The sequence below is a fragment of the Carassius carassius genome, chromosome 22 (assembly GCF_963082965.1).
Source record: "Carassius carassius chromosome 22, fCarCar2.1, whole genome shotgun sequence".
Classification (NCBI taxonomy): domain Eukaryota; kingdom Metazoa; phylum Chordata; class Actinopteri; order Cypriniformes; family Cyprinidae; genus Carassius; species Carassius carassius.
Window position 1 is genome coordinate 14,953,555 of NC_081776.1, and position 22,916 is coordinate 14,976,470.

The 22,916-nt window shown below is 36.2% G+C and overlaps 1 protein-coding gene across 1 annotated transcript; it reads left to right on the forward strand.

The window, feature by feature from the left end:
- Positions 1–3,240: 3,240 nt before the first annotated feature.
- On the forward strand, positions 3,241–20,966 carry gnai1 (guanine nucleotide binding protein (G protein), alpha inhibiting activity polypeptide 1). Its single transcript, XM_059505415.1, has 9 exons — positions 3,241–3,661; positions 13,888–13,930; positions 14,027–14,168; positions 14,508–14,665; positions 16,480–16,608; positions 17,589–17,718; positions 18,680–18,833; positions 18,971–19,178; positions 19,910–20,966. The coding sequence occupies exons 1-8, from the start codon at positions 3,544–3,546 to the stop codon at positions 19,159–19,161; spliced, it is 1,065 nt and encodes a 354-aa protein (XP_059361398.1). The 5' UTR covers positions 3,241–3,543; the 3' UTR covers positions 19,162–19,178; positions 19,910–20,966.
- Positions 20,967–22,916: the final 1,950 nt, after the last annotated feature.

Consider the following 22,916-nt stretch of genomic DNA (forward strand, 5'->3'; position numbering starts at 1 on the left):
AATATGACAAACATGTTCCTTTCCTGACATTTAAAATAATATTATATTTACAAGCAGCTGTGGAGTTAGCTTAGATAATGGACATATCAAACAGTAAACCAATAAAAAGTTCAACGGTTGTTTGTTATTGCTGCCCTGCATTATGGGAATACATTTCACAACTCTCTCTCTCTGTCTCTGTGTGTGTGTGTGTGTGTGTGTTATAAGAGAGAGCTCTATTTCAGTGTCATCTCAGTAGTAATGTTGTTATCAGAATGAAGTTTTAGCTTGTACTGTCCTCTAGTGTTCATGGGTCTGTAAGACTGTAGTGTGATGATGTCTCATGACACGGCTGTCAGAGTGGATTGAGACACTATAACTGTAGTTAACTGTGGGGTTCGTGGGGTCCTTTCAGGGTACAGGCAAAGGCTAGTAAAAACGGACAGCTTGAATTTACTAAGTTGCATTGGAGAAAATAAATATAAAACGCATACATCTAAGTACGAATATAAACAAACATTTTCTTTTCTCCGTTTCTAAATTGTGCAAAATAAATTTGGATGAAGTGGTATTTTCCCGTGCACTAATTTCATATGAGCTCCATGCAATCTATACGTCTGCTAATTAACGCACATTCATATTTATAGGGCACTAGAGGGCAGTGTTCAGGTATTTGTGAAAAACTTATTAATGGTTGTTGGCTAATTTTGTTAGGGCTGTACCGTGACGTCACATTAAACCCTGACAGGAATTATTGGAATTTTCAGAATGACAATGACTATCTGTGTCTGTATTACAGTAATGTTTAAATATTTATAGAATAACTGTTTTAATGTCCACAGAACTATTATCACTAGAGTTTAACTTCTCAGCATGTATAGCAACATTATTATTATTATTATTTTTTAATAAAACTAAATTTGTTGGCTGTCACCATTGTTAAGTTTTCAATGTTTAGTGTGCATTATTATATTTTACCCTTAAAATATTTTGTATGTGTGTGTGTGTATATATATTGTTTATATAGTTAACACTTTTAAACAAGGTCTCTTTTGTTAGTGTTGTCAATTTACAATATTTGTGAAACATTTATTAATATTTGACAATATTAGTTAATAAAAATACAACTGTATCCTTTGTGTTCATGTTAGTGTTCAAGTTAGTGTATTGGTGTAAGATTTTAAAACTGTTTTTTAAAAATGTAATAAATGCTGAAATTTCATTACCTAAGATTAATAAATGCTGTAGAAGTACCGTTCATTGTTAGTTCATGTTAACTTATAACAACAAATGAAAGCTTATTGTAAAGTGTTACCGTATTTCTGCTTAACATTGCCAAATATAGTAAATGTATTAATATATTTGATTTATGATAGACAAAATAAAAATTATAATAATAAAAATAAATTCACAGGATTTTACTAAAAATGGGGCATATTGTGGCATATGATGGCTATTTTGACAGAAGCTGCCAAAAATGTAAAGCTCAACTCTCTAAATAACAGATTATGTCCCGTTCCAAAGTTTTGACAAACAAGTTATTTTTATTTTGTCTTATCGCCTTGCACATGTCCTTGCTGAACTGTAGAACTGTTGCAGACAGTCACATACTTTGCATACAAGCTGTAATAACCTTGTGTGATATGTAAATGTGTGGTTACAGTGTTGTAACCCTTTGAGATCCAATGCAAATGCTCACTCAAAGCAGATGTGTTTTCCTAGCGGCCCAAAGCAATTGTAAGGTTTGTGGTCACTGCCTAATTTATCTGCTTTAACCTCACAGTCATGCTTGTATATTAAAAGGCTGATCCACGGCATAGGAGTGATAGTGTAATGATTTTTGAAGCTCTTTCTGCAAATGCTGAGATGACAATGCAATAGAAAAGAATAGAATAGAAAAAAGAATATCCAGGAAACAAATAAAGTGAGCATGTGCAGTTGTTACCTTACATATCTAATAAAAAAAACACCTTCTAAGAAAACAAAATAGGATGAGGATGTAAGTTTAAAGGTGTTAGCCCAAAGAGCCCTTCAAAAAAGGGTTTTGTGATTTGGTCTCCTTTACCTTCTTCCCTGCATGCACTGGAGCATGAATAATTAATATGGCTTGATTGTTTGACTACTTTCCGCTTTTATTTACACTGTTGTTGTTGATTTAGATGCCATGTTTACTTTATGTTACCCTTTTTGAGTAACCCTTGTGTTGTGTTCTTGTTATTGTGTTTGATGTTTATGCGCTGTTAACAATTTAACTCTTTCAGATACTCTCAAATGGGACAGTTCACTGAAACTTCAAAATAAATAAATAAATAAAATATACAAAAAAAGAAAATCAAAACAAAAGTTTGCGTATTTGTTTTAAGTTTTGTATCATATTTGATATATCAGGCTTTTATGGCCCATAGAGTATAGGAAAATATTGAGCTACTCAAGAAGAAAATTAAAAACCTCTATTCATCCAATCCTTTTTATTCATTCAAACTGAGCAAAGTGCACATTAAAGTTTTTGTAACCAAAAAAAAAGAAAATGAAAAGTAATGCAATAAAGTGATGAAGAGATGTACAAATAAACACCAATCAAAAACCTGATGTCTTATATTTGATGTATACATTTTCTAGAATGCATGTAGAAACTATCAATCAGAATGAGTTTAGTAGCCAGTTTTTTTGGCAAGTTTTGATCATTCTGATCATTTAGAGGCCTTAGAAATTAATTTATCAAATATAACAGGCTTTATAGGGTTAAGACAAGAAGCATAACTGTCAATGACATCTCAGAGAAAACAACATGAAGCACACAATACTGAATCATTTAAAAAACATTTCACAGTTTGGCTAGAAACAATTTAAGAAATCTATCGCTTTAATATTTTAATCTAAACAAGTAGGCTAACTAACAGTTACGGCTGTTTTTTCGGCCATTAAGACAACTTAACATAAATTCACCCAAGATATTTACTTTAGTACAAGAATCCAACAATATTTAAGTTTTACAACTCCTTGCATTGTAATCTTACATTGTAAGATTAGGATGAACCCCACAACAATAATTCAAGAGCAAGCTCCCATTCATCCTTACAGTCTGTTTGACACTGGACATGAGAAAAGCAGAGCAGCAGTTCATTGGCATCAAGAGATGCCAGCTCCACCAGTGCCTCCATCATTCATGTCCTTTTACTGCTGATGCTGAGGCAAAGCGCGCGTCCCCGTCTCGACCCCGAACGCCTCGCAAACACGTGAACGCGCCTGCATGCACGCGAACAGGAAGCAGCGCGAGCTCGTGAAAGAGGACTGACGCGCTGGGGAGCGGATCGCTACGCGTTTATGGACCTTTATTCATCCCTTTGAAGGGATTTACGGTGAAATAACGGCGGCAAAAGAAACGGTCTTGATCAAACAAGGCAAGTGCCAGACCTCATCCTCTGATTTTTCTGATTTTAAAGACCCACTTTCGCTCTCGGCTCTTGGTTTTCTTTTTTAAAGAAGGGCGTGTGGTTTTCCGGAGAGAGCTGGTGCATGTTGAGTGCTGCGCGTGAGATTTAAACGGTTCGGATCGTCGCGAGGATGGGCTGCACGTTAAGCACGGAGGATAAGGCGGCGGTGGAGAGGAGTAAAATGATCGACAGAAACCTGAGAGACGACGGAGAGAAAGCGGCCAGAGAGGTCAAACTCCTGCTGCTCGGTAAGACACAGTTCAACACATACGAGAGGCCTAATCTGTCTCGTTTCTTGGTTGTAACTGCATTACACAGTCACTAAAACTGTATTACGCTGTAGTTACCATTTAAAAAGTAACGGAAAGTTTGATTTTGGAGTAATGGCAAGTTAGTTTTTTGATGCCCACCCGTTAGGCTAACGTTACTCGACTCAACCCGTCAGCACTCGGGATGTTACTTTTATAGTTTTGATATCTTTATATTGCTTTACATCCTTTATAACTGTCGAGATGGTCAACATTTCATTTTGTTCAGAATTATAATAAATGAAACAGTTGGTCAGAAGGAATTACTGGTCGTCCCAGTAGGCTCAATGGCCACAAAGTAACAGAGCTGTCATAGAAAACTGTCGCAGTGCACTTAAAACAAACTAGTTCACACTATGTGATGCCCTGGAAACAGCTTTAAATGGGCGGAAAGTGTTTTTTTTATTTTGAAGGGTCTGCTTTGTTGATGATGGTTTCATCTATAGGAGGGGGCTGGCAATGGCGACCTGTTGCTTCTTTCATGATAGATGAAGGCAAGTCTAGTGTTTAAATGAGTCGTATTTGTGGGTGATTTCTGGACTGCTGTAACAAACCCTAATCCGAACCCAGAACTAACCAATCTCCTTTAATGTAACTGTCTAACTAACCCTAATTTTTAATCATCCAATGAATCCTAAATTCTGCCCATTTCGAATCCACCTCTAAATATTAAATAAATTCAGATTTTGGAAAATATAGCTGTCACTGGTACAAAACAACATACACAGAACACAGTACAATACAATTGTAACTTACAATTTACTGTTGTTGTGTTGAGTCTTGGTAATCTGAATCCATTATTTTCTAACCCCAACTATCTAACCTTAATCCTGGTCTATAATTACTAACACTAGACCGCATTTATTCATAAACTGTTTACTGTCATGAGCAATTTATTATTGTTTTGCTATAAAATATTAGTTTACAGCCTTTTTATGAAACAGCAGTATTGTTTATGACAATCAGGCTAGCATAATAGAAACAATTGAATTTAAAAAAAAGAAATTCTAACTGCCATAATTCAGCCAATAGTGGCCTGATGTATTTAAGGGCTACAAAATAATAGTTTTCCATTCTTCAGCGAGCGTGAGAAGGTAAAAGATTGCTAGATATCATACTGAAACCAGGCAACAGATACATCATTTGTGTTTCTCATGGTGTGTATTTTGAATTAATCTGTATTACTAATTTTACGTTTAAGTCTGCAGTCATCTTGACCTCAGTACACGCTGCTTCAACTAAGATGCTAGCGAGACAGTGTCTCAAATGCTGCCACTCGTCTCCAGGCAACACGCAGATGCACACAGACACACAAACTTAATGTGTTCAAATTAGGAAATTACCCATAACAGTGGCACCAATGGAGTCTGGTGAAAGGAAGGAACCAACAAACACACACACACACACACACACACACACACTCTCTCTCTCTCTCTCTCTCTCTCTCTCTCTAAGAGCATTAAATATGGAGAGCCTCTTTGGTTTGCTGAAATAACTAGCACATGGAGGATTTGGTGACTTCATCTGTTTGTCTAAAACAGAACCGTACCAGGCACAGGGTCGTAGTCGAGCCCGTGAGTCTGACGCTGGGGTGCATTGACACCTGACATGGTTTAACAGCCAGAATACTCACACGATGAAGCAATCGCTCAATGTGCCGAATGTTTGGCTTCAAAATGGTGTAATATGAGCATTTCAATAAGCGGTTCAACTGTGATAAGATCCAGTAATATTTTAAATCCAATCCATTAGAAAAAAAAAAGCCATTTTATATATTTCATGGGCAGATAGTAGATTTTTTTAGGGCTTTTTTGGCCAGTAAACTTGTAGATTTATATGAAAGTAATTCATCATACATACATAACATATCTGCTCAAAATAATTTGTGGTGGAGCAAATATGATTTTCTTTTAGTGTCGATTCTCAGTGGTGATCCTAGTTGAATTATCATGTAGCTCTTAGTACTGATTGGTCAGCGTTTGCATTCTCTGGTGAACTATTTTAAATATTCTTTCTCGCATAATAACAAATACCTAAATTATAGTTAAATTAATATTAATATTTAATAATAATTGAAATGTGTTTTCAGGTGGTTTATACAAAATAAGCAAATGGAATCTTTTGCGGTATTGATCGCCCGACTGTACATTATCAATGACATGTAAACTAAATTATATAATCTGATTTAATGTTACCAGGTGATTGGTTTATTTAGACAATATTTTCTCAAAGTTTACAAAAAATATCTAAAATCAGAAACACATTATACTGTTTAAAAAACAAAAGGTCGGTCCATTAACAAGGCTGTCTCTGGATATTTACACAAAATTAACATTTCTGTTCCAAAGCATAGTGAGTACAGTTTTTGGCTTAAATATCAAATTAGCTAAATGTTGACCGATTATTATTTTTCGGCTGATATGTATCAGTCTATCACTGACACGGTCTCTTTTTTCCAGTTTGGTTGATTTTCAGTAGATGTTGTTTTAGCAGCTTTTGGCAGGAAATGGCTAGTGTTTGTGCACCATAGAGATCAGGGTGTGGTGTTTTGCGGATCATAACCTGAAGCTTGTGTGTGATAACCCAACTGATTGCTGGACAGCTGGTCTCAGCGGAGGTGTGTGTGTGTGTGTGTGTGTGTGTGTGGTGTTTGGAGCTGCAGGGATGAAAGCATACTGACTGGGCCTAATGTAACAGCACTAATGTCTATGTAAACCTCAGACCATCTTTCTCTTGATCACTTACACACAGAAACACTGCAGTGATGCACCACCTTGGGCTGCTCAATTATGGCAAAAATCATAATCACGATTATTTTGGTCAATATTGTAATCACAATTATTTAAAACGATTGTGAGGGAGCCATATGACCAAAACTTTATACGAGTGATTTATTTAAAATATAGTGATCAATATCTAAATATCTGTAAACAAGGTTGCTATGACATCTACATTGCAGAGGCCAGCGAAATTTCAAACAAACAAAAGTCCTCAAAATTATTGAAAATAATTAAACTGTCAGAAATAAAACCAAAGACAAATACAACAGAATAAAAAGACAAAAATGAAACAAACTGTGCTTTAATATTTTTTTTTTATGCAAGTATCAAGCAGTATGATTATTTCATTTATTCACTATACTATTCAATGTCTCATTTCAGTTTTAGTTTGGCTCTGATGTGTATTTATTTTATTTTATATGAAAAGGTTCATGTAGCGTGGTACAACCTCCTACAGAAATGAATAATCAAATGTAAAATAAAACATAGCCCGCTGTCACTTTAAGAGCTGCACGGATCCAAATGACCATTTACACGCATATTTTCATTCTCAAGTCTTTACATTCATTTATAACATGGCAAACGAAGGTATATATGAAAAATCACCAAGCGCAACATTTTGACACATTTTTGAGCTATAAGATGACTTTACATGTCCGAGTTGTGTTCCGCCTCTGGGCTTAGGCTATATCTCTTCCTGAGGAGCACTGCAAGTTCTCTTTCACGCTTTTAAAAACATGTATAAATATACTTCGATAAATCAAGCACGTCCCATTTTGCAAATGTCACATTACATGATTGTACTGATCTGCACGAGAAATTGGGCTTTTATGCATGAACGAAATCGCAGCGCTGCAAAAGGGGGCGGGGCGCAACAATCGTTTATACTCGATTATTGTATTTTCATAATAATCGTTGGAGGCCAAAATCGAAATCGAATCGTTTTTTCGATTAATTGCACAGCCTTAGCATCACCATACCCTTGAATATCTCCTTTAATGAAAAACACAAGGAATCAAGAAGAGTGTTCAGTGCGGAATATATCCGTCATGGTAAAGCTTTTTCATCTTGGTCATTTTTCAAAGCTGGTGTATGATGTTATTATCTGTTATAAGGTAGCTGTTTGTGTGGGTGAGCAAAAGCATAGATCGGCCTTTTGACGTGTCACTGTTTGAGGGGTTTTAAGAGGCTCTGTTGTGCATTCCAGTGATGTCATCAGAGGGTCAGTTCAATAAATTACCATCACAAAGCACTTCAACACGACAACATTTGAGTGTTTTTCACTTGTGTACTATTGTAATGCCTTTTAAAGTCAACACAGAATCAAAAATGACCATATGTTGACTTTATCTTTTCCTTCAAACACAAAAGGAAATATTTTGAAAAATTTCAGTGATCGACAGCCTCAGTCACCATTTATTCATGGTGCATTTCCCCCCCCCCCAAATCATTAATGTGAATGATGACTTTCTTTTTTCTGGCTGACATGTCCTTTTGTGTTCACGTTCTCCAACTCTGAAAAGAATTTCCTATTCGGCTGATAACAATTTTGTAGGGCTGAGGAAATAAGCACATTCATTAATGTGTACGGTTATACTGTACTGTTACATAAAAAGTGCTAATAAAAAAATTACTTTCAAATATAGTAGTTTTTAAATATAATAATACAATAAATATAATATTATTGACTTTTCAAATATAATAAATGACTATTTACTCATTGTATTCTTAGAAATTGGTAAAAAAGAGATTAATCTTAAAATATAATGGTAAAATTGGTAAAATCAAATAAAATGATTTATACAAAATGATTTGTTTACAAAGAATTAAAAAAAAATCAGTTACTTTATAAATTAATGAATTGGCATTCCTATCTGTGATACCGGCCTTGATAATACTTGCTGTCTTTGAAAGTCTATTAAAAATCAATATATTATAAAACATGCTTCCTTTATTTTGATTGTAATAATTTTGGAGTCGGCGTGTAAATATGCACTATTTATAATTACAAGTTTAAATTGATTTACTTCCTATTTAGGCATTCTAAGTTTTTGTAAAATCACTTTTAAGTCAATTCCTGATCTAATCAAGTCACATCCTATTTTTTTTTTTCCAGTTTAACGCCATCACAGTTTGACTTTAAGGTTAATCCAAACCCTGCAGAAGAGAATGAACAAGTTTACAAATTAAAAAGCCCAAGAACTCCTGTGAGCATCAGCTGTTTGATGAGTCAGCTCAATAGATGATGTTTTGAGAATACCAAATGAGATTGTTAATCCTCATTAGGTGTTTACGTGCTCAAATGAGAGTTCGCATCATGATTTTATTGGGCGCCAAAAGAACAAACTGTTCATCTTGGGTCATCTAATAAACTCTTTGCGTCTGCGTGGCTCTGTGTTTCCTGCTGTCGTTCCCATGGATGGGTACATTGATAAGTCCCCCTGGGCTACAGGCCTCTGTGGTGAGACATAATTAAAATAATGTGGCCTCTCTATTCCTGTTCTCTTTTCTTCTGAAGGAGTCTTTCCAATTACAGGTGTCTGCTCATCTATGTCGCTGCCAGGTCAAATGTTTACATTGAGCTGTTACTAAAAGTAGTAGAGTAGCTACTGTAGAGTGTGCTTTGGGATTTAAAGGAGAAGTGTGTATTTTCGTTTCGTTTCGTTTTTTCTGCAAAAGTAAGCTGTTTGTATATTGACCCTGTGGTGCTTTCAAAATATTGATCTGTTTGTGAAAGCAGTCAACTTATGATTCAACCAATGGCGTGAGTTTGGGGTGGGGCTAACTGTTTTTCGACCAACAGTAGATGAGGTGCTGGTTAGAATTTTGATCAGTTGGTCTCACAAAAGTTAAATTCATAATTGTATATAGATGTATGATTCTATGTTTGCATTTACAAATTTAAAATGTATACATTTTACATTAAAATTAAGCAGTTTTTACTTATCAAATGTTAAATTTACATTTCTAAAAAAACAAAACAAAAGATCAATAATTGAAACTATACAGTTATTATACATTTATAAGACAATTCAAGTCATACATTTAGAAACACTCCATACATGTCAACATTTCTGATTTCTGGTTTGTAATATTCAACCCCGTTTTAATGATGCTACCAAGATTATGACATAATTTTTTGGGAAAAAATTAGTCCAGGATCACACACACACACACACACACACACACACACACACACACACACACATTTTAAGATTGCTGACCCAAAAGGGCAAGTGACAGTTCCATCAATTGACCCAAAATGTAAAAAAAGTCTTATTCATTTATGTAATTCTATTTAGTGGCACAACAATTACACTGGTCATCTTTATGAAATTGGATCTCACCTACAAAAACAAGATGTGAAAATGTATCTGCGTATGAGGTTCATTAGAAGGGCTTAAAGTGTGTAATGTAATACGGAGCGTGTGTTTACTGTAATCTAATAAGACCGGGCAGTGCGACAAAGCATTGCATTAAAGTTGTCACATGGTGTCAGTGTGTTGAGACACCCTGGAGTTGTGTTTCACAGATAGGGCAGTGATGCAAGTCTGTTATCAATTGCTAACTGTACAAAAATGGGTAGAGGCATCCTTGAAAGTCCAGAAAGAAGTAGTCATGATGTCAGAGGTTCCCCCTCAAATAATAAAGAGATAGCTCACCCAAAAATGACAATTCTGTCATCCTTTACTCACCCTCATGTTGTTCCAAACCTGTATGGAAAAACAAATCTATGGAAGTCAGTGGCTACCAGCAACTGTTTATTTACCAGTACTCTTCAAAATATCTTCTTTTGGGTTCAACAGAAGAAATTCATACACATGTAGGAGATAGATGCACGATTGTAATTTTTGAAAATATATAAATTTTTGAAATATATGAAATTGGTATTTGCAAGTCTGCTTATTTGTCTATTACTTAATCAGACATATAATTACTATGTTGTGAAAAAAAGGTATTTGAATGCTTTTCACTATACAAATAGTTTCCAATAGGGATGCATGATAAATATTGCCCGATATTTAATGCGCATCTTTGGTTCTGTAATCAGCAGTAAGATGCACATTAAATATCAGGCGATATTTATCATGCATCCCTAGTTTCCAAGGCAATATAAATGTATAAATTTGTATTTATTAAGATATTTGCACTCTTGAATGGGATCTATAACAGGCAAAAAAGGCTTTTTAATTCAAAATAATTTTAGGGTGAAATATAACTTAAAAACTACTTTGTGAGATACACCATAGAAGGAAAAGGTTTCATCCAAAGCAATTCCAGCATCTGTTGACATTTGTTTATCACGCTCCAGCAGTCGTATCAGCAGGTCTGCTCACTGCGTCCCAAAACTCTGACCTAATTTATACGTTGTACAAGGTGTTCAAGTGTGTCCATGGTGTGTGTTCTCTTGTGAGGAACTGCTTGGTTCGCTAAGTCCACAAAAGATGCAGTGAATTATCAGCCAGGCAGATTAATCAGCTGTTTTGTCGAATATTGACATTTTATCATAAATGATCTCATTTTGAAGCTGTAGTCATTTTTTACTACCATGCAGCTAAACGACAAACTAAGTGAAGCTTTATCTGAGGATTTCTCCCATTTGGAATCTTGATGTTGTCAAAACGAACGCGCTGAAAACTTCTACTGTAAGTAAACGACTAATTTACGACTGACTTAAATGTACACCCTTTTTTTGTTTCATACTAGATGGTTATGTCAACAAATCATTACAGTTCTAACAATTTACACTGCATATTTACATCCAGACATTTGACCACACAACATGGGCCACCAGAAACAATGATCAGAGAGAAGAGGTTTATCTGCCACAGTAAATTGGCACAAGCTTTTTGCATACAATCAGCAGGAAGCCAAGAGCAAGTTACTATGACAAATAGGAACTATCATGCATTACTGGAAAGGCATGCATATGAGCGATACACTGTAGAGCTGCCTTTCACTGACATGTGCCCATCAGGTATCTGGGCCCTCTTTGGCAGCATGTCCTCAGAAACAGGCCTGGTTTCTATGGCAGTGTGATAAGAGTCCGGACTCGGCTATGCATCAGACTGACAAAAGCTAGATGAGTGTAACTGTGCCATGGCTCACAGCTCCTTCACAGTTCATTTTCACGAATAGAAACTGGCTCGCACCTTGTTCCTCTAGTGGCACGTTTCTCTGGGTTTGTCCGATTTTACACACTGATAACAGGGAGCAAAACACATAAGGGTGGAAATACCTTATTTTTTCCATATCTTTTAATTTATTAAAATATACATTCAAGCTGTCATTCATATTTAATGAATTGAATAAACCTCCTCTATCAGTGTTGTTACAATTAACTAAAACGATATATTTATCATATATATATATATTCATCAGGCATATATGCGTATATTGATTATTATTTTCTAGAAAAATAAGCAGCAAACCAGTGTTGGTAAAATATTTTAAAACCTGTATTCAGCAATATGTAAATGTATTTAATATACCTTTGTGTACGGTGTTGTAGTAGATCAGTTACCATCCACAAAGTGATGGTCTGTTATTTGAGTCTATTGAGCTCAAATGGTCGAACCATTTTTCCAAACTCTTGAGCCCTTAGAAGTTGATCGGTCACCATCCACTTGCTTATGTTTTCCATTGTAACCCATAATACAGACAGATTGCCCCAGCTAAAAATGCTATTAAATCAGTTACAGAAATACATTATTAACACTAAAACTACCAAGGCAGTCATTTTGACCGTTTTTAAATTTTAAAATGTAATAACTTTGTTGAAATACAAATCATATGACTATAATAGCCTGACTTTTCCTAAATGTGTGTATATTTTATTATAACATTGTTATTTTATTAAAATTACAAAACACAAATCCACCATTATACACAGACCGCGTATAATTTCTGCTTTTGTGATTTTTTTTTCCATGGTTAAAGATGCACGTCACTGTCGTCTAGGAACTTTTGTTCTAGTTGTTTTTATGTTCTATTGCGAAGCTAAAATTGCTGTTCGGAAAAAAGCAGGGTAGACACTTCCAATACAACAAGTGCTGACATATAGTCTATAGCCTTGCTGTTATCAATAATAGCCTACTTTCAATATTACGACGAAATAACCATAATAATAATAATTATAATAATATTAATAATAATGCCTATTATTGTTTTTATGCTAGTGTAATGCTAAAAGACTGATATTGTGAAATAAAACAAGCTAATACGTTTTTTTTTTTTTTGCGACTGTGACAATGTTTATTATTACATACTATCATTACAGATGCATTTCTTCATGGATCATGATTCCAGTGGTGGCTACATAGAATTTGTTTTCCAATTCATCTGATCCAAACATTTCCAATAACTCCAGAGCATACAAAAGTAAAAATGTATTGAAAAATAATGTATGTAATCATTTCCAAAAATCTAATTTCTCATTTTATTTACAGAAATATTCTGCTTCGGTTCATATTTGTTGGCATTTAGACTTTCAAATAGGCTACAACATTTTCACTGTGGTGAAAAACTTTTACTCTCCCGCTTGCTGGACACAAAGCGAGGCACGCACATTTGACTTTCTGTTCAGGTCAAGACAACACACACACAGCAGTGGAGTTTCCGGTCTCTGTGCTAGGTAACGATATCCAAGTAGATAAGCAGGTAAAATTGCATTTTATAAGTGGAGCCATTATCGAACCAATCAATGCAGCAGTAGAAGGCTGACAGAGTTTACCAGCAGTGCACATTTGTAAACATACACGGGACTGAACCAGCAAGTGTGGTCTGATGATTTTATCTACTCAGCATTTTATTTATTCACTCTCATGTCAAGCCGTATGGCCTTTCTTCTATAAACCATAAAAGGAGATGTTTAGCACAATGTTCACGCTTCTCTTTTCCATACAATGAAAGAGGATGGAGATTGCGACTGTCCGACTCCATAAACATTCTTTGAAACTACATCACTGAAGATAGAAAGCTGTAGTTTTTTTGGGATGACACCAGGGAGTAAATGTGATAATTTTTTCCCCATTCAAGCACCACTCTGAGAAGTCAATGAAATATTCATAGGCAATAATGAAATAATGAAAGTGTTAGAACAACTACGTACAACAATGTTCACTGTCTTAGATCTCGTATTTTCAGGATCTTGTCTACATCGCTCAACAGGGTTTTAAAAATTCACGCAGGGGCCCCTCAGAAACAAAGCGTCAAGATGAAACTGTCAGGCTTTTGCATCTTTTTTATTTTCATTTTCTGTCTTGTGGGGCTCATACGAGTTTCATTAAGCCACTGTTGTTCTTGAAATTCACTATGTCTAGACGCTTGCACTTCTTGTATTGTTTGTAGACATAAGCTATCTCTTACGCAACTGCTCTTTGACAGGTGCTGGAGAGTCTGGGAAGAGTACAATAGTCAAACAAATGAAGTAAGTAACTCGTTTTCATTTTCTAATCTAATTAGAATTAATTAGACAGTTTTAGTCGGAATATGATTTATTGGTTACTCATATCTCTCTACATAGAATCATCCACGAGGCAGGCTACTCGGAGGAGGAGTGCAAACAGTACAAAGCTGTTGTCTACAGCAACACTATTCAGTCTATCATCGCCATCATTCGTGCCATGGGGCGACTTAAGATAGATTTCGGAGATGCAGCACGAGCGGTGAGTCACAGGATTGGTGGCCTGGTGCCCTTCATGTCACCTACAGCCCACTTGTGTAGATTCACAGACACTACAAGAATATGAAAGAACAGGAGAAATTGTACTGGTCAGTATGCTAGCTGGATGTTCAATTAAATGAATTGCCTTTGATAGTCAATGTTGCAGTTGATGAAAAATAATACACTTGAAATACACTTAATTTAAGAATTTTTTGTTGTTGTTTTTATATATATTATAAAGTAAATAATGTCAGGGTACTACAACTGTCCTGATATGACAATGCAATAAAACAGGACAATGATAATTGAATTGAAATCTGCTGTACTCTCTGTGTCTCAGGATGATGCGAGGCAATTGTTTGTGTTGGCGGGCAGTGCTGAGGAGGGTTTCATGACAGCAGAGCTGGCTGGAGTGATAAAGCGTTTGTGGAAGGACAGTGGAGTGCAGGCCTGTTTCAGTCGATCCAGAGAGTACCAGCTCAACGATTCAGCAGCATAGTGGGTATCTTTGTCTTCCTCTAGCCGTTTAAGCCCCCATGCTGTTTTCATGCGTTTCTCGCATTATTGTCCTCTGCTTCACCTTACACTACATTCTAACCAAGTGTGAAGCGATAAAGTATTATGTGATGAATCACATCCGAGATCTTTTTAATATTTCGATTGGAGAGCAAATTGAAACTTTAGCATCTATGATAATGACCTTAGTAATCTGTGTCTCTTCTAGAGTTTCAGAATGTATAGAACTGTACTCAGATTTTCCCACACAACAAAGCCTGCAATCCTTTTTGGGTGCTCAACCGTTCATTCCCCCTTCTGTTTTCTAGTTCCCTCCTCTTCTGTTTTTCTTGTTCACTGAACACCAGCCACTGCCAAAACAGCAAGTTCGAACAGCTTTATCCGGTACACTGAGATCTCCTGTCTTACCGTATCCAGACTCCTACTGAACGAGTTTGTAGGATATGTTTTGTCAATATTTGCCCCACTATAGCTGCCTGCTTACTACAACATGCCATTGCCCTAGACTCAGAAAACCTCCGTCCGACACTAGCCACACAAATAAAATGTTCATATTCACGTTAGAAAAATACACAGAAGAAAGTGTGTCACATGCTACAGTTGAAGCATGCAAATATGTGTGGGTGTATGTTAAAGTTTAATGTTGTATCAAACTGGTGACAAAGATAAACAAGTTAAATCAATTAGAGAAAACAGTTATGAAGTGTACTTAGAAATTCCTTTTCCCCTGAATCAAACTGTTATGGCAGTGCTGTTTTCGTACAACTGTTTGTGTTTGAGTTTCTTTAATTCAGTTCCAAAACCTAATGAGCTGTCTTACTGTCTATTAGAGGTACACTAGGGCACAGTTGCCTTGCCAGTGGTCAGGCACGATTGTCCCCCCTCTCAATGCCCCGCTGCCCTGCACTCACATTGCACTTTAACAGGCCTGAGCACGCTTACGGCATTACGATGCAAGCGTAAAAAAAAGGGGAAGAAACGAGTTCTCGCTCAGCACAATGGAGTACGTCCTAATGCTAACTTTGTGGCTTATTAGTTTGAGTGGTTTGGGGTGCAGTAACACCTGGTTCTCTCACATGCGCAATATGTTTCTTAATTAATCTATCACTTATGTCGTGCAGAAAGTGTGATGTGTCTCGAGTTTCGTGGTTAGTGCCCACATTATATGCATTCTGCGCAAACTGAACCAGTACGGTGTGGAGTGATCACACTAGTCGACCAAACTAGACTTTTCAATTTCTGGTAATCCGGGATTGCCTTCTCTGTTACAGACTCATTTCAGTGTGGTTTACAGTTCATCCAAAATGAAGCGTGATATAAGGATGCCATTTAGAAAAGTAGGTAGCTCGCTAGGCTTTGGAACAGAGCTTCTATGTAAATTTGTGTGTGTGTGGTAGATGTCTCATTTGTATATTTGTGAGTGCATAATGGTGTTTGGATTTTGTTTACGCTGTTACTAAGCATTACCAAATTGCGAGCTAAAGTGTAGCCTCTGTCACACCATTTTAGACAGGACCATGAACATCATATGGAGTGGGCAGTTGGCAGACGTGACAACACATTGTTTGTTTTTCAGGAAACGGCCTTGCTGACTGTTGTGCAACTGTTTGAGTGGACGCGAATAAAAATCTGTTTTGGCAGGTTGAAATTTTAAATCCCCGTCTTCACCTATTCCCGTCTTGTGAGAGACCCAGTCGGGACCTCTGGGCCAAGAGATTTAATGAAAGCACGAACTGCACTCAAGACGTTTTCATTTCATCTGAACTAAAACCTCCCTCCCTGTTATATCTCCACAGCTACCTGAATGATTTGGACAGAATATCGCAGGCCACCTATATACCCACTCAACAGGATGTGCTGAGGACTCGAGTCAAAACCACGGGCATTGTTGAGACACACTTCACTTTCAAAGACCTCCACTTTAAGTGAGCACTTCAGGGTTGCTTTATTCAAAAAAATATATCCAAAACATATTCTTGGCAAATCGACCAAACCCAAAACCACAAGAAAAAGAAATTATAGTATGCACAAAAATCAAGCCTATTTTAGGACCATTTGGGACATTTTCTGTTCTCCAATTCTCAGTAGCTTATAATAATGCAAGAAAATCTCATTATTATTGAAGTGAGAAAATATTACTTTTCATTATTACCATAATGTACACTTGTAGAATATAATTGTACATACATTATGGTAGTATTAGTTGTACTGAATTTATGCTAAAATTAATACAGTAATGGAATTTTGGGGATTGTTTTTAATTGTCATTGAAATTATAATACAAAAAAATCTTAACTGTTCAAATATATATATATATATTTTTTTTTTTTTTTCCAAGGATAAATATGACTCCATAGTGATGTATTAGCTTTATTACACTTAATAGAATATCGTATGCATTTGCTTATCCATGGATTGAACTATTAGGAAGTACTTTATAGTATAGACCGTGCAGATAGTGTGTGATTGCAATCATGTGCACGAGTGATAGAAAAGAGAAGCAGAGAGAGACAAATGGAGAAGTGTCAGTCTCAGACTGGTTTGCACTCTGATTCAGACAGGAAGAGGAAGTACATATCGTCAGTTTTTATGCCCATATTTAGCTATAGACCTCTCAGAGTTTAAAACAATTTTTCAACTCACTATTTGTGTATGTTATGTATTTTTATGCTAATTAAAGCAGCAATAGCTTAGCAACATGCAAACACTGAACTCTATTAAAAGCAACTGTCTCAGGTGCATGTCTCATAAGAACACTATTTTCGGGGACACACCATTGCGAGTACCACAACGATCACTTCTGTGGTTTCACGTCAGCTAGTATGCTCCCTTAGTAAGACAGCTCACTAGTTTAGAACAGAGTTACAGAAACTTGATAACCATTTTAAAATGTCATGTATTTCAGGATGTTTGATGTTGGGGGACAAAGGTCCGAGAGAAAAAAATGGATCCACTGTTTTGAAGGTGTAACTGCCATCATCTTCTGCGTGGCACTGAGCGATTATGACCTGGTGCTGGCCGAAGATGAAGAGATGGTACCAAAGTACTTCCTGTGGTTTCAAAAAATACAAAATTACAGTGCCTGCAAGGCAGTGTATATAGAAAATCCATGTTTTGTGGTTCAAGCTGGAAGCACGAAATGTGCAAATTTAATCCAAACTTTCTTTTTTTGTAGTAGTAAATGTTCGTTTTTGAATGGCCAGTGAAAGATATTTTTCTTAAATTTCTTAAGGGTTTATTTGTGTACAGAATTGTGATAATTCTTCTTTCTACTTACATTTTTTATTAATTAAAAGTATAGAATATTAAAACGTTTTTGTTAATTGAAATAAAGCTTAAATCAAATCAAATATTAATATTAAATGAAAAACAAAGTAAAAGAAAAACAACAACAAAATTTTTTTTTGCCTTGCAAGCATTGGTATTTCTGTATTTTATACAGAAAATGTTCATCTGTATACTGTGGTCTTAAATCGATAGTTGCCCAAAACAGAAAATTCTGTAAATTTCATCTTCTTCTGATAGCTTTGTTTGAGCAACAATCTGACATTTAAGTTATTTCAGCAAATAGGACATTCCGCTACATAACTCCTTTATCCCTGTAAACCTATTATAGATTTTATAATGATCATATTGTATACAGGTCCTATTATATGAAATCTGTTTGAATGTGTGAATGGAGGGTAAATTAAGCCTGACGAGAAAACCAGTTCTTGCATTTATCACATAATCTGTAAAAGTCATATCGATTCAGTTTCAGTCTTACTTTAATAAGGGATTGCAAACAGGTAATAATTGACTGGCATTGAATGGCAACTCGATACAAAGATGTAACCTTTATAGTAAATAATCACTGAGTAGACTGTGTATATTCACTGTGTAAAATAAAATAGTGTTTAAAATTGCTTCCAAGCCAAGATGCTTAATCGACACCCCCTCTCTATTTCTCAAAGTCCTAATTTCTTATATTCCATCAACCAATTTCTCTTTCTGCAGAATCGAATGCATGAGAGCATGAAGCTGTTCGACAGCATCTGCAACAACAAATGGTTCACGGACACCTCGATCATCCTGTTCCTCAATAAGAAAGATCTGTTTGAGGAGAAAATCAAGAAGAGCCCGCTGACCATCTGCTATCCAGAATATGCAGGTCAGACCCCCATACTGGATTTGTAACAATATACTGATGGAATAACATTTAAGTGGTCCTTTATATATAGCATTGTTTCCAGTTATTTTATGCCACAGGAACATGTGACATCATCATATTTCCTGTCCATCTCACAGGGTCTAATACATATGAAGAGGCTGCCGCCTACATCCAGTGTCAGTTTGAAGATCTGAATAAGCGGAAAGATACCAAGGAGATCTACACTCACTTCACCTGCGCCACCGACACCAAGAACGTGCAGTTTGTCTTTGACGCAGTGACCGATGTCATTATCAAGAACAACTTGAAGGACTGTGGACTCTTCTAGAAGCTGGCTTGTATCTGGTGAGGATCAGCTTCGTAAAAGTCATGCATGCCTATGCAAAGCTGGTGTGCTTATATGCAAAATAATCAATGTTCATAGTGCGGAGGAAGTAACATACTTGGCCTGGAGCTATCATGGAATAAACACTGCAGAACAAATGTGTGTTTAAAGGTCATGTTTGTAGTTCGTTCATTGTTTTGGTAAAGAATGATGCATTTTTGGTGAACTGATTCTTCATGGCATTAGTGTCAGGCCGGACTACCTCCTAAGGGGGCAAAAGCTTTTTAAAATCTATATTTTTACTCCGCAAAGATGCATTCAGATGAAAAACTTGAACTTGTTATTCATCAAAGATATTAAAAGAATAAAAATTGTTTCTTGAGAACCAAATCAGCATATTCTTAATGATGCTGAAAATTCAGCTTTGATCTGAATAAATATAATTTTTAAATATATTAAAATAGAAAACAGTTAAGTGCAATTGTAATAATACTATTATTTCACACTATTACTTTTTAATGTATTTTTTGATTCTGAAGGAATAAGCACAAAATCTTATCCATGACAAACTTCTGAATGGTAGTTGTTCTATAATCATGATGTTACATACTATCTTTTAATCATGATGTTAAATGTTGAATTGTAATGATGGGTGTGAACTAAACAAAAATTAGCAGTAAGTAGTTTACTCTTTATGCCTTGTTCGAATTTGGATGGTCACATTTAAGTAACTCCTTTTTTTTCCTTTTAGGTGCAACGGAAGCCAGTTTTGACGTGCATTTTGTTGGAGAAAGATTGCAAGAATAAGTCTGGAGCAAATTGGTCTTGGACCAGTGCTGTACATTACGCAACTTTTGTCGGCTTTATTTATGGTTTTTGTCTCTGGAAATTTTCAAACGTAGCATTTAAAAATGAATTGTGTCGAATGTTCGTACAGTCGTTGCTGTCGCAGCCATGTTGTGTATTTTTCACCCTGACACAAGTTTGTTTCTTTTAGATGATGGATTTCTTTTTATTTCGCTTTCTTGCATCAGAGGAGTTCCCCTTTACTTGTAAAATGTTACTTGGTGTTTTTTTTTTTGCCTTTGCGGTTGTTGCTATGGGGAGAGAGGAAGATTGTGCTTCTCAATCCGGTTTGTTGGTTCTCGTGCCTTTGCATGCGTTTCAGTAGTCTTTGTCCATTTGCTTTGAGTTAGCCTGCTGAATATCTCTCCAACATTAAAACAATTCATACTGGATGTTACTAATCTGAGAGCACAAATCCTTATATGCATAATGTGGGTGTGTGTGTGTGTGTGAGAGAGAGAGTTTGTGTTTATCTGTTTGCGTATATATATATATATATATATATATATATATATATATATAAAATACGTAATGTCGAGAAAACTAATGGTTAATACAGTGAGCGGTGGTCCAAACCTGTGGGTCTCCATGGCAACAAGAGTAGACCCAACAGCCGCTTCAGATGGAGAGGAGTGCTGTTCAGCTGTCAGACGCAGGACTTGGAATCTGTCTCTGAAGCACCTGTCATCAGACACTGGCCGCCATTTTAACGGCATACTGCTCAGAGAATTACGTATCATGAGGAACGCCACTAAGAGACAGAGGGACTGAGAAGGGGTTCGGGATTCACGGAGAAATAAAACAACAACAATATAATAATGTCTGCAAACAGACGTTTGAGGCAAGCGATACTGCTGATTGATTTTAAAGAAAACTGCCACCTCTGTCTGTGTGTTCTCCTTATTGGGGGAACATTTGTACACTCATTTCCCTTATTTTGCTAATAAAAGGCATTTACTTCCCGAGGTTGTATATTTGTAGTCTTTGTCACCCTCTACTCATCCCTATCTTCTCACTGGCTTGAGAAATACATGTATGATATGAGGAGAAAGCAATCACAAAATGAACTGCAACAAGCTCAGTGAAAAAGCTAATCCAAAATGGCCAACACAACGTACAAGTAACACTTCATTCTGTACCAAAAAGTATTGTTATTAGTAATAGTGTACTTTAAAATAGATTTTTTACCTAATATTTTTTCCGAACCAGAATACACTGTTAGCTTAGCCTCATGCTAACGTCAAACTCCACTGAAATCAATTGCTAATCAAATCTCCTGAGTGGAATATAAAACTCGAAAGTGACTTTGGTGTGAGCGGTGCTTTGTGCATCGTTACACTATTAAACAATAGCAAATAAAACTTTTTTTTTTTGGACACAGTTTGCCAAAATGTTTCCACGTTTAGAAAACAACTGCCAATATACAGTAGGCAGTGAGGCAGATCACTGGGTTTTGGAGCAAAAGCTAACTCTGCTAATGGTTTGTGGAGTCTCTAGGATGTTTATATAAAGGCATTCATATCCTCGTCAGTCAACATTCAGTGCACTTTGTAAAGTGTCTTTCCCAGTGAAATGGGAAAATAATGTACAAATGGAGTTTTATTTATCCATCAGGAGGGGGGTGTTCCAAAGACAAATGGAGCCAGTCTTGAATGAGAGTTTGCTAAAACAATTCCCAAATAGCGGTCTAGTTATTGGCTAACATTATGACTGGCTCACTGACTGCCAAGAAAAAAATGCAATGAAATCAGTGCTAATGTAAGCTTCAGACAATTACAGCCAACTGTTGCCTCATATAAGACTCGGGGTGATATTTTCCTAACCTGTTTATAGTGAAAGCATGCCATCAAGTCAAGTGTAGTTGCTGGATCCAGAGCTGGGCAAATGGAAACACTGAAGATTACAAGCTACTGTAGGGAATCATCTAGAAAACCTGGCGTCAATATAGGTCACAAGCCAGGGGGCCAGTAGAGGAGGATATAGAAAATTGCCTACAGCTTTTTAGTGCTCATAGTTTTGTTGAAACTGGGAAATCCATAGTAAACTTCTGTTTTTTTTTTTTTCCAAGAAAGTGATGGACATTTCAAGGTGATTGAAACTAAAGGCAGAAATAAAATGTCCACTAGGAATGCCTTTGCCATTAAACCATCTCCACAAAAAGTGTACTCCGGCTTATCCAAAAAGTTAAGGCCAAAAGCAGGTTTTCTAATGGAAAACTGTACATTTCTTGCTAATCTAATATGATGTGTAACTAGAAGCATTGGTGCTCATGTAAATATTCGTAGTTTTTGTGCTCACTTGAACATTTCCCCATCTTCACAGACAGCTAAACCATGGTGCAGATCCAACTCTCTCTTTCTTCAATTTGATTCAGGGCTGACGTTCTTGAGTGCTATGTTTATGCCAGGATTTGCTTTTGCCTGTGGAGGAAGAACAAGACAAGAAAAGATTATGCTGTAAATTAGTGATGATGTCACAAGGGGGTGGGCTGGTGGGGATGATGATGTAGCAGTTTTGACACAATAGCTGCATTGCTGACAAACTCTGACAAATAAGCTGAACGACTGATGTTTGTCAGAGAACAAAGAGCATTATCGTAGTGCTTCTTTCTATACATATTAGTGTGTTTGTGATAACCAGTTAGCAGCGCAGTGATAATGAGTCTTATCAGTGTTGTTCCAGCCCTGTACACAGCGTCAGTATCAGGGACCTTATTTAGCACAGAATGAATTTCAGAAACATTTAAATGAAAAATGCACAATGTTTGACAATAAACTCAAATGTCTTTGTTCCACAGATTAACTTATCAAATAGCTTCAGAAGGTCGTTTTGTAACATTACAGCTCCAGTTCAGAAAGACATTCGTCAAAACAGATTTTATTGTGTTTCTAAATTTTGATGGAGTGAGGAGT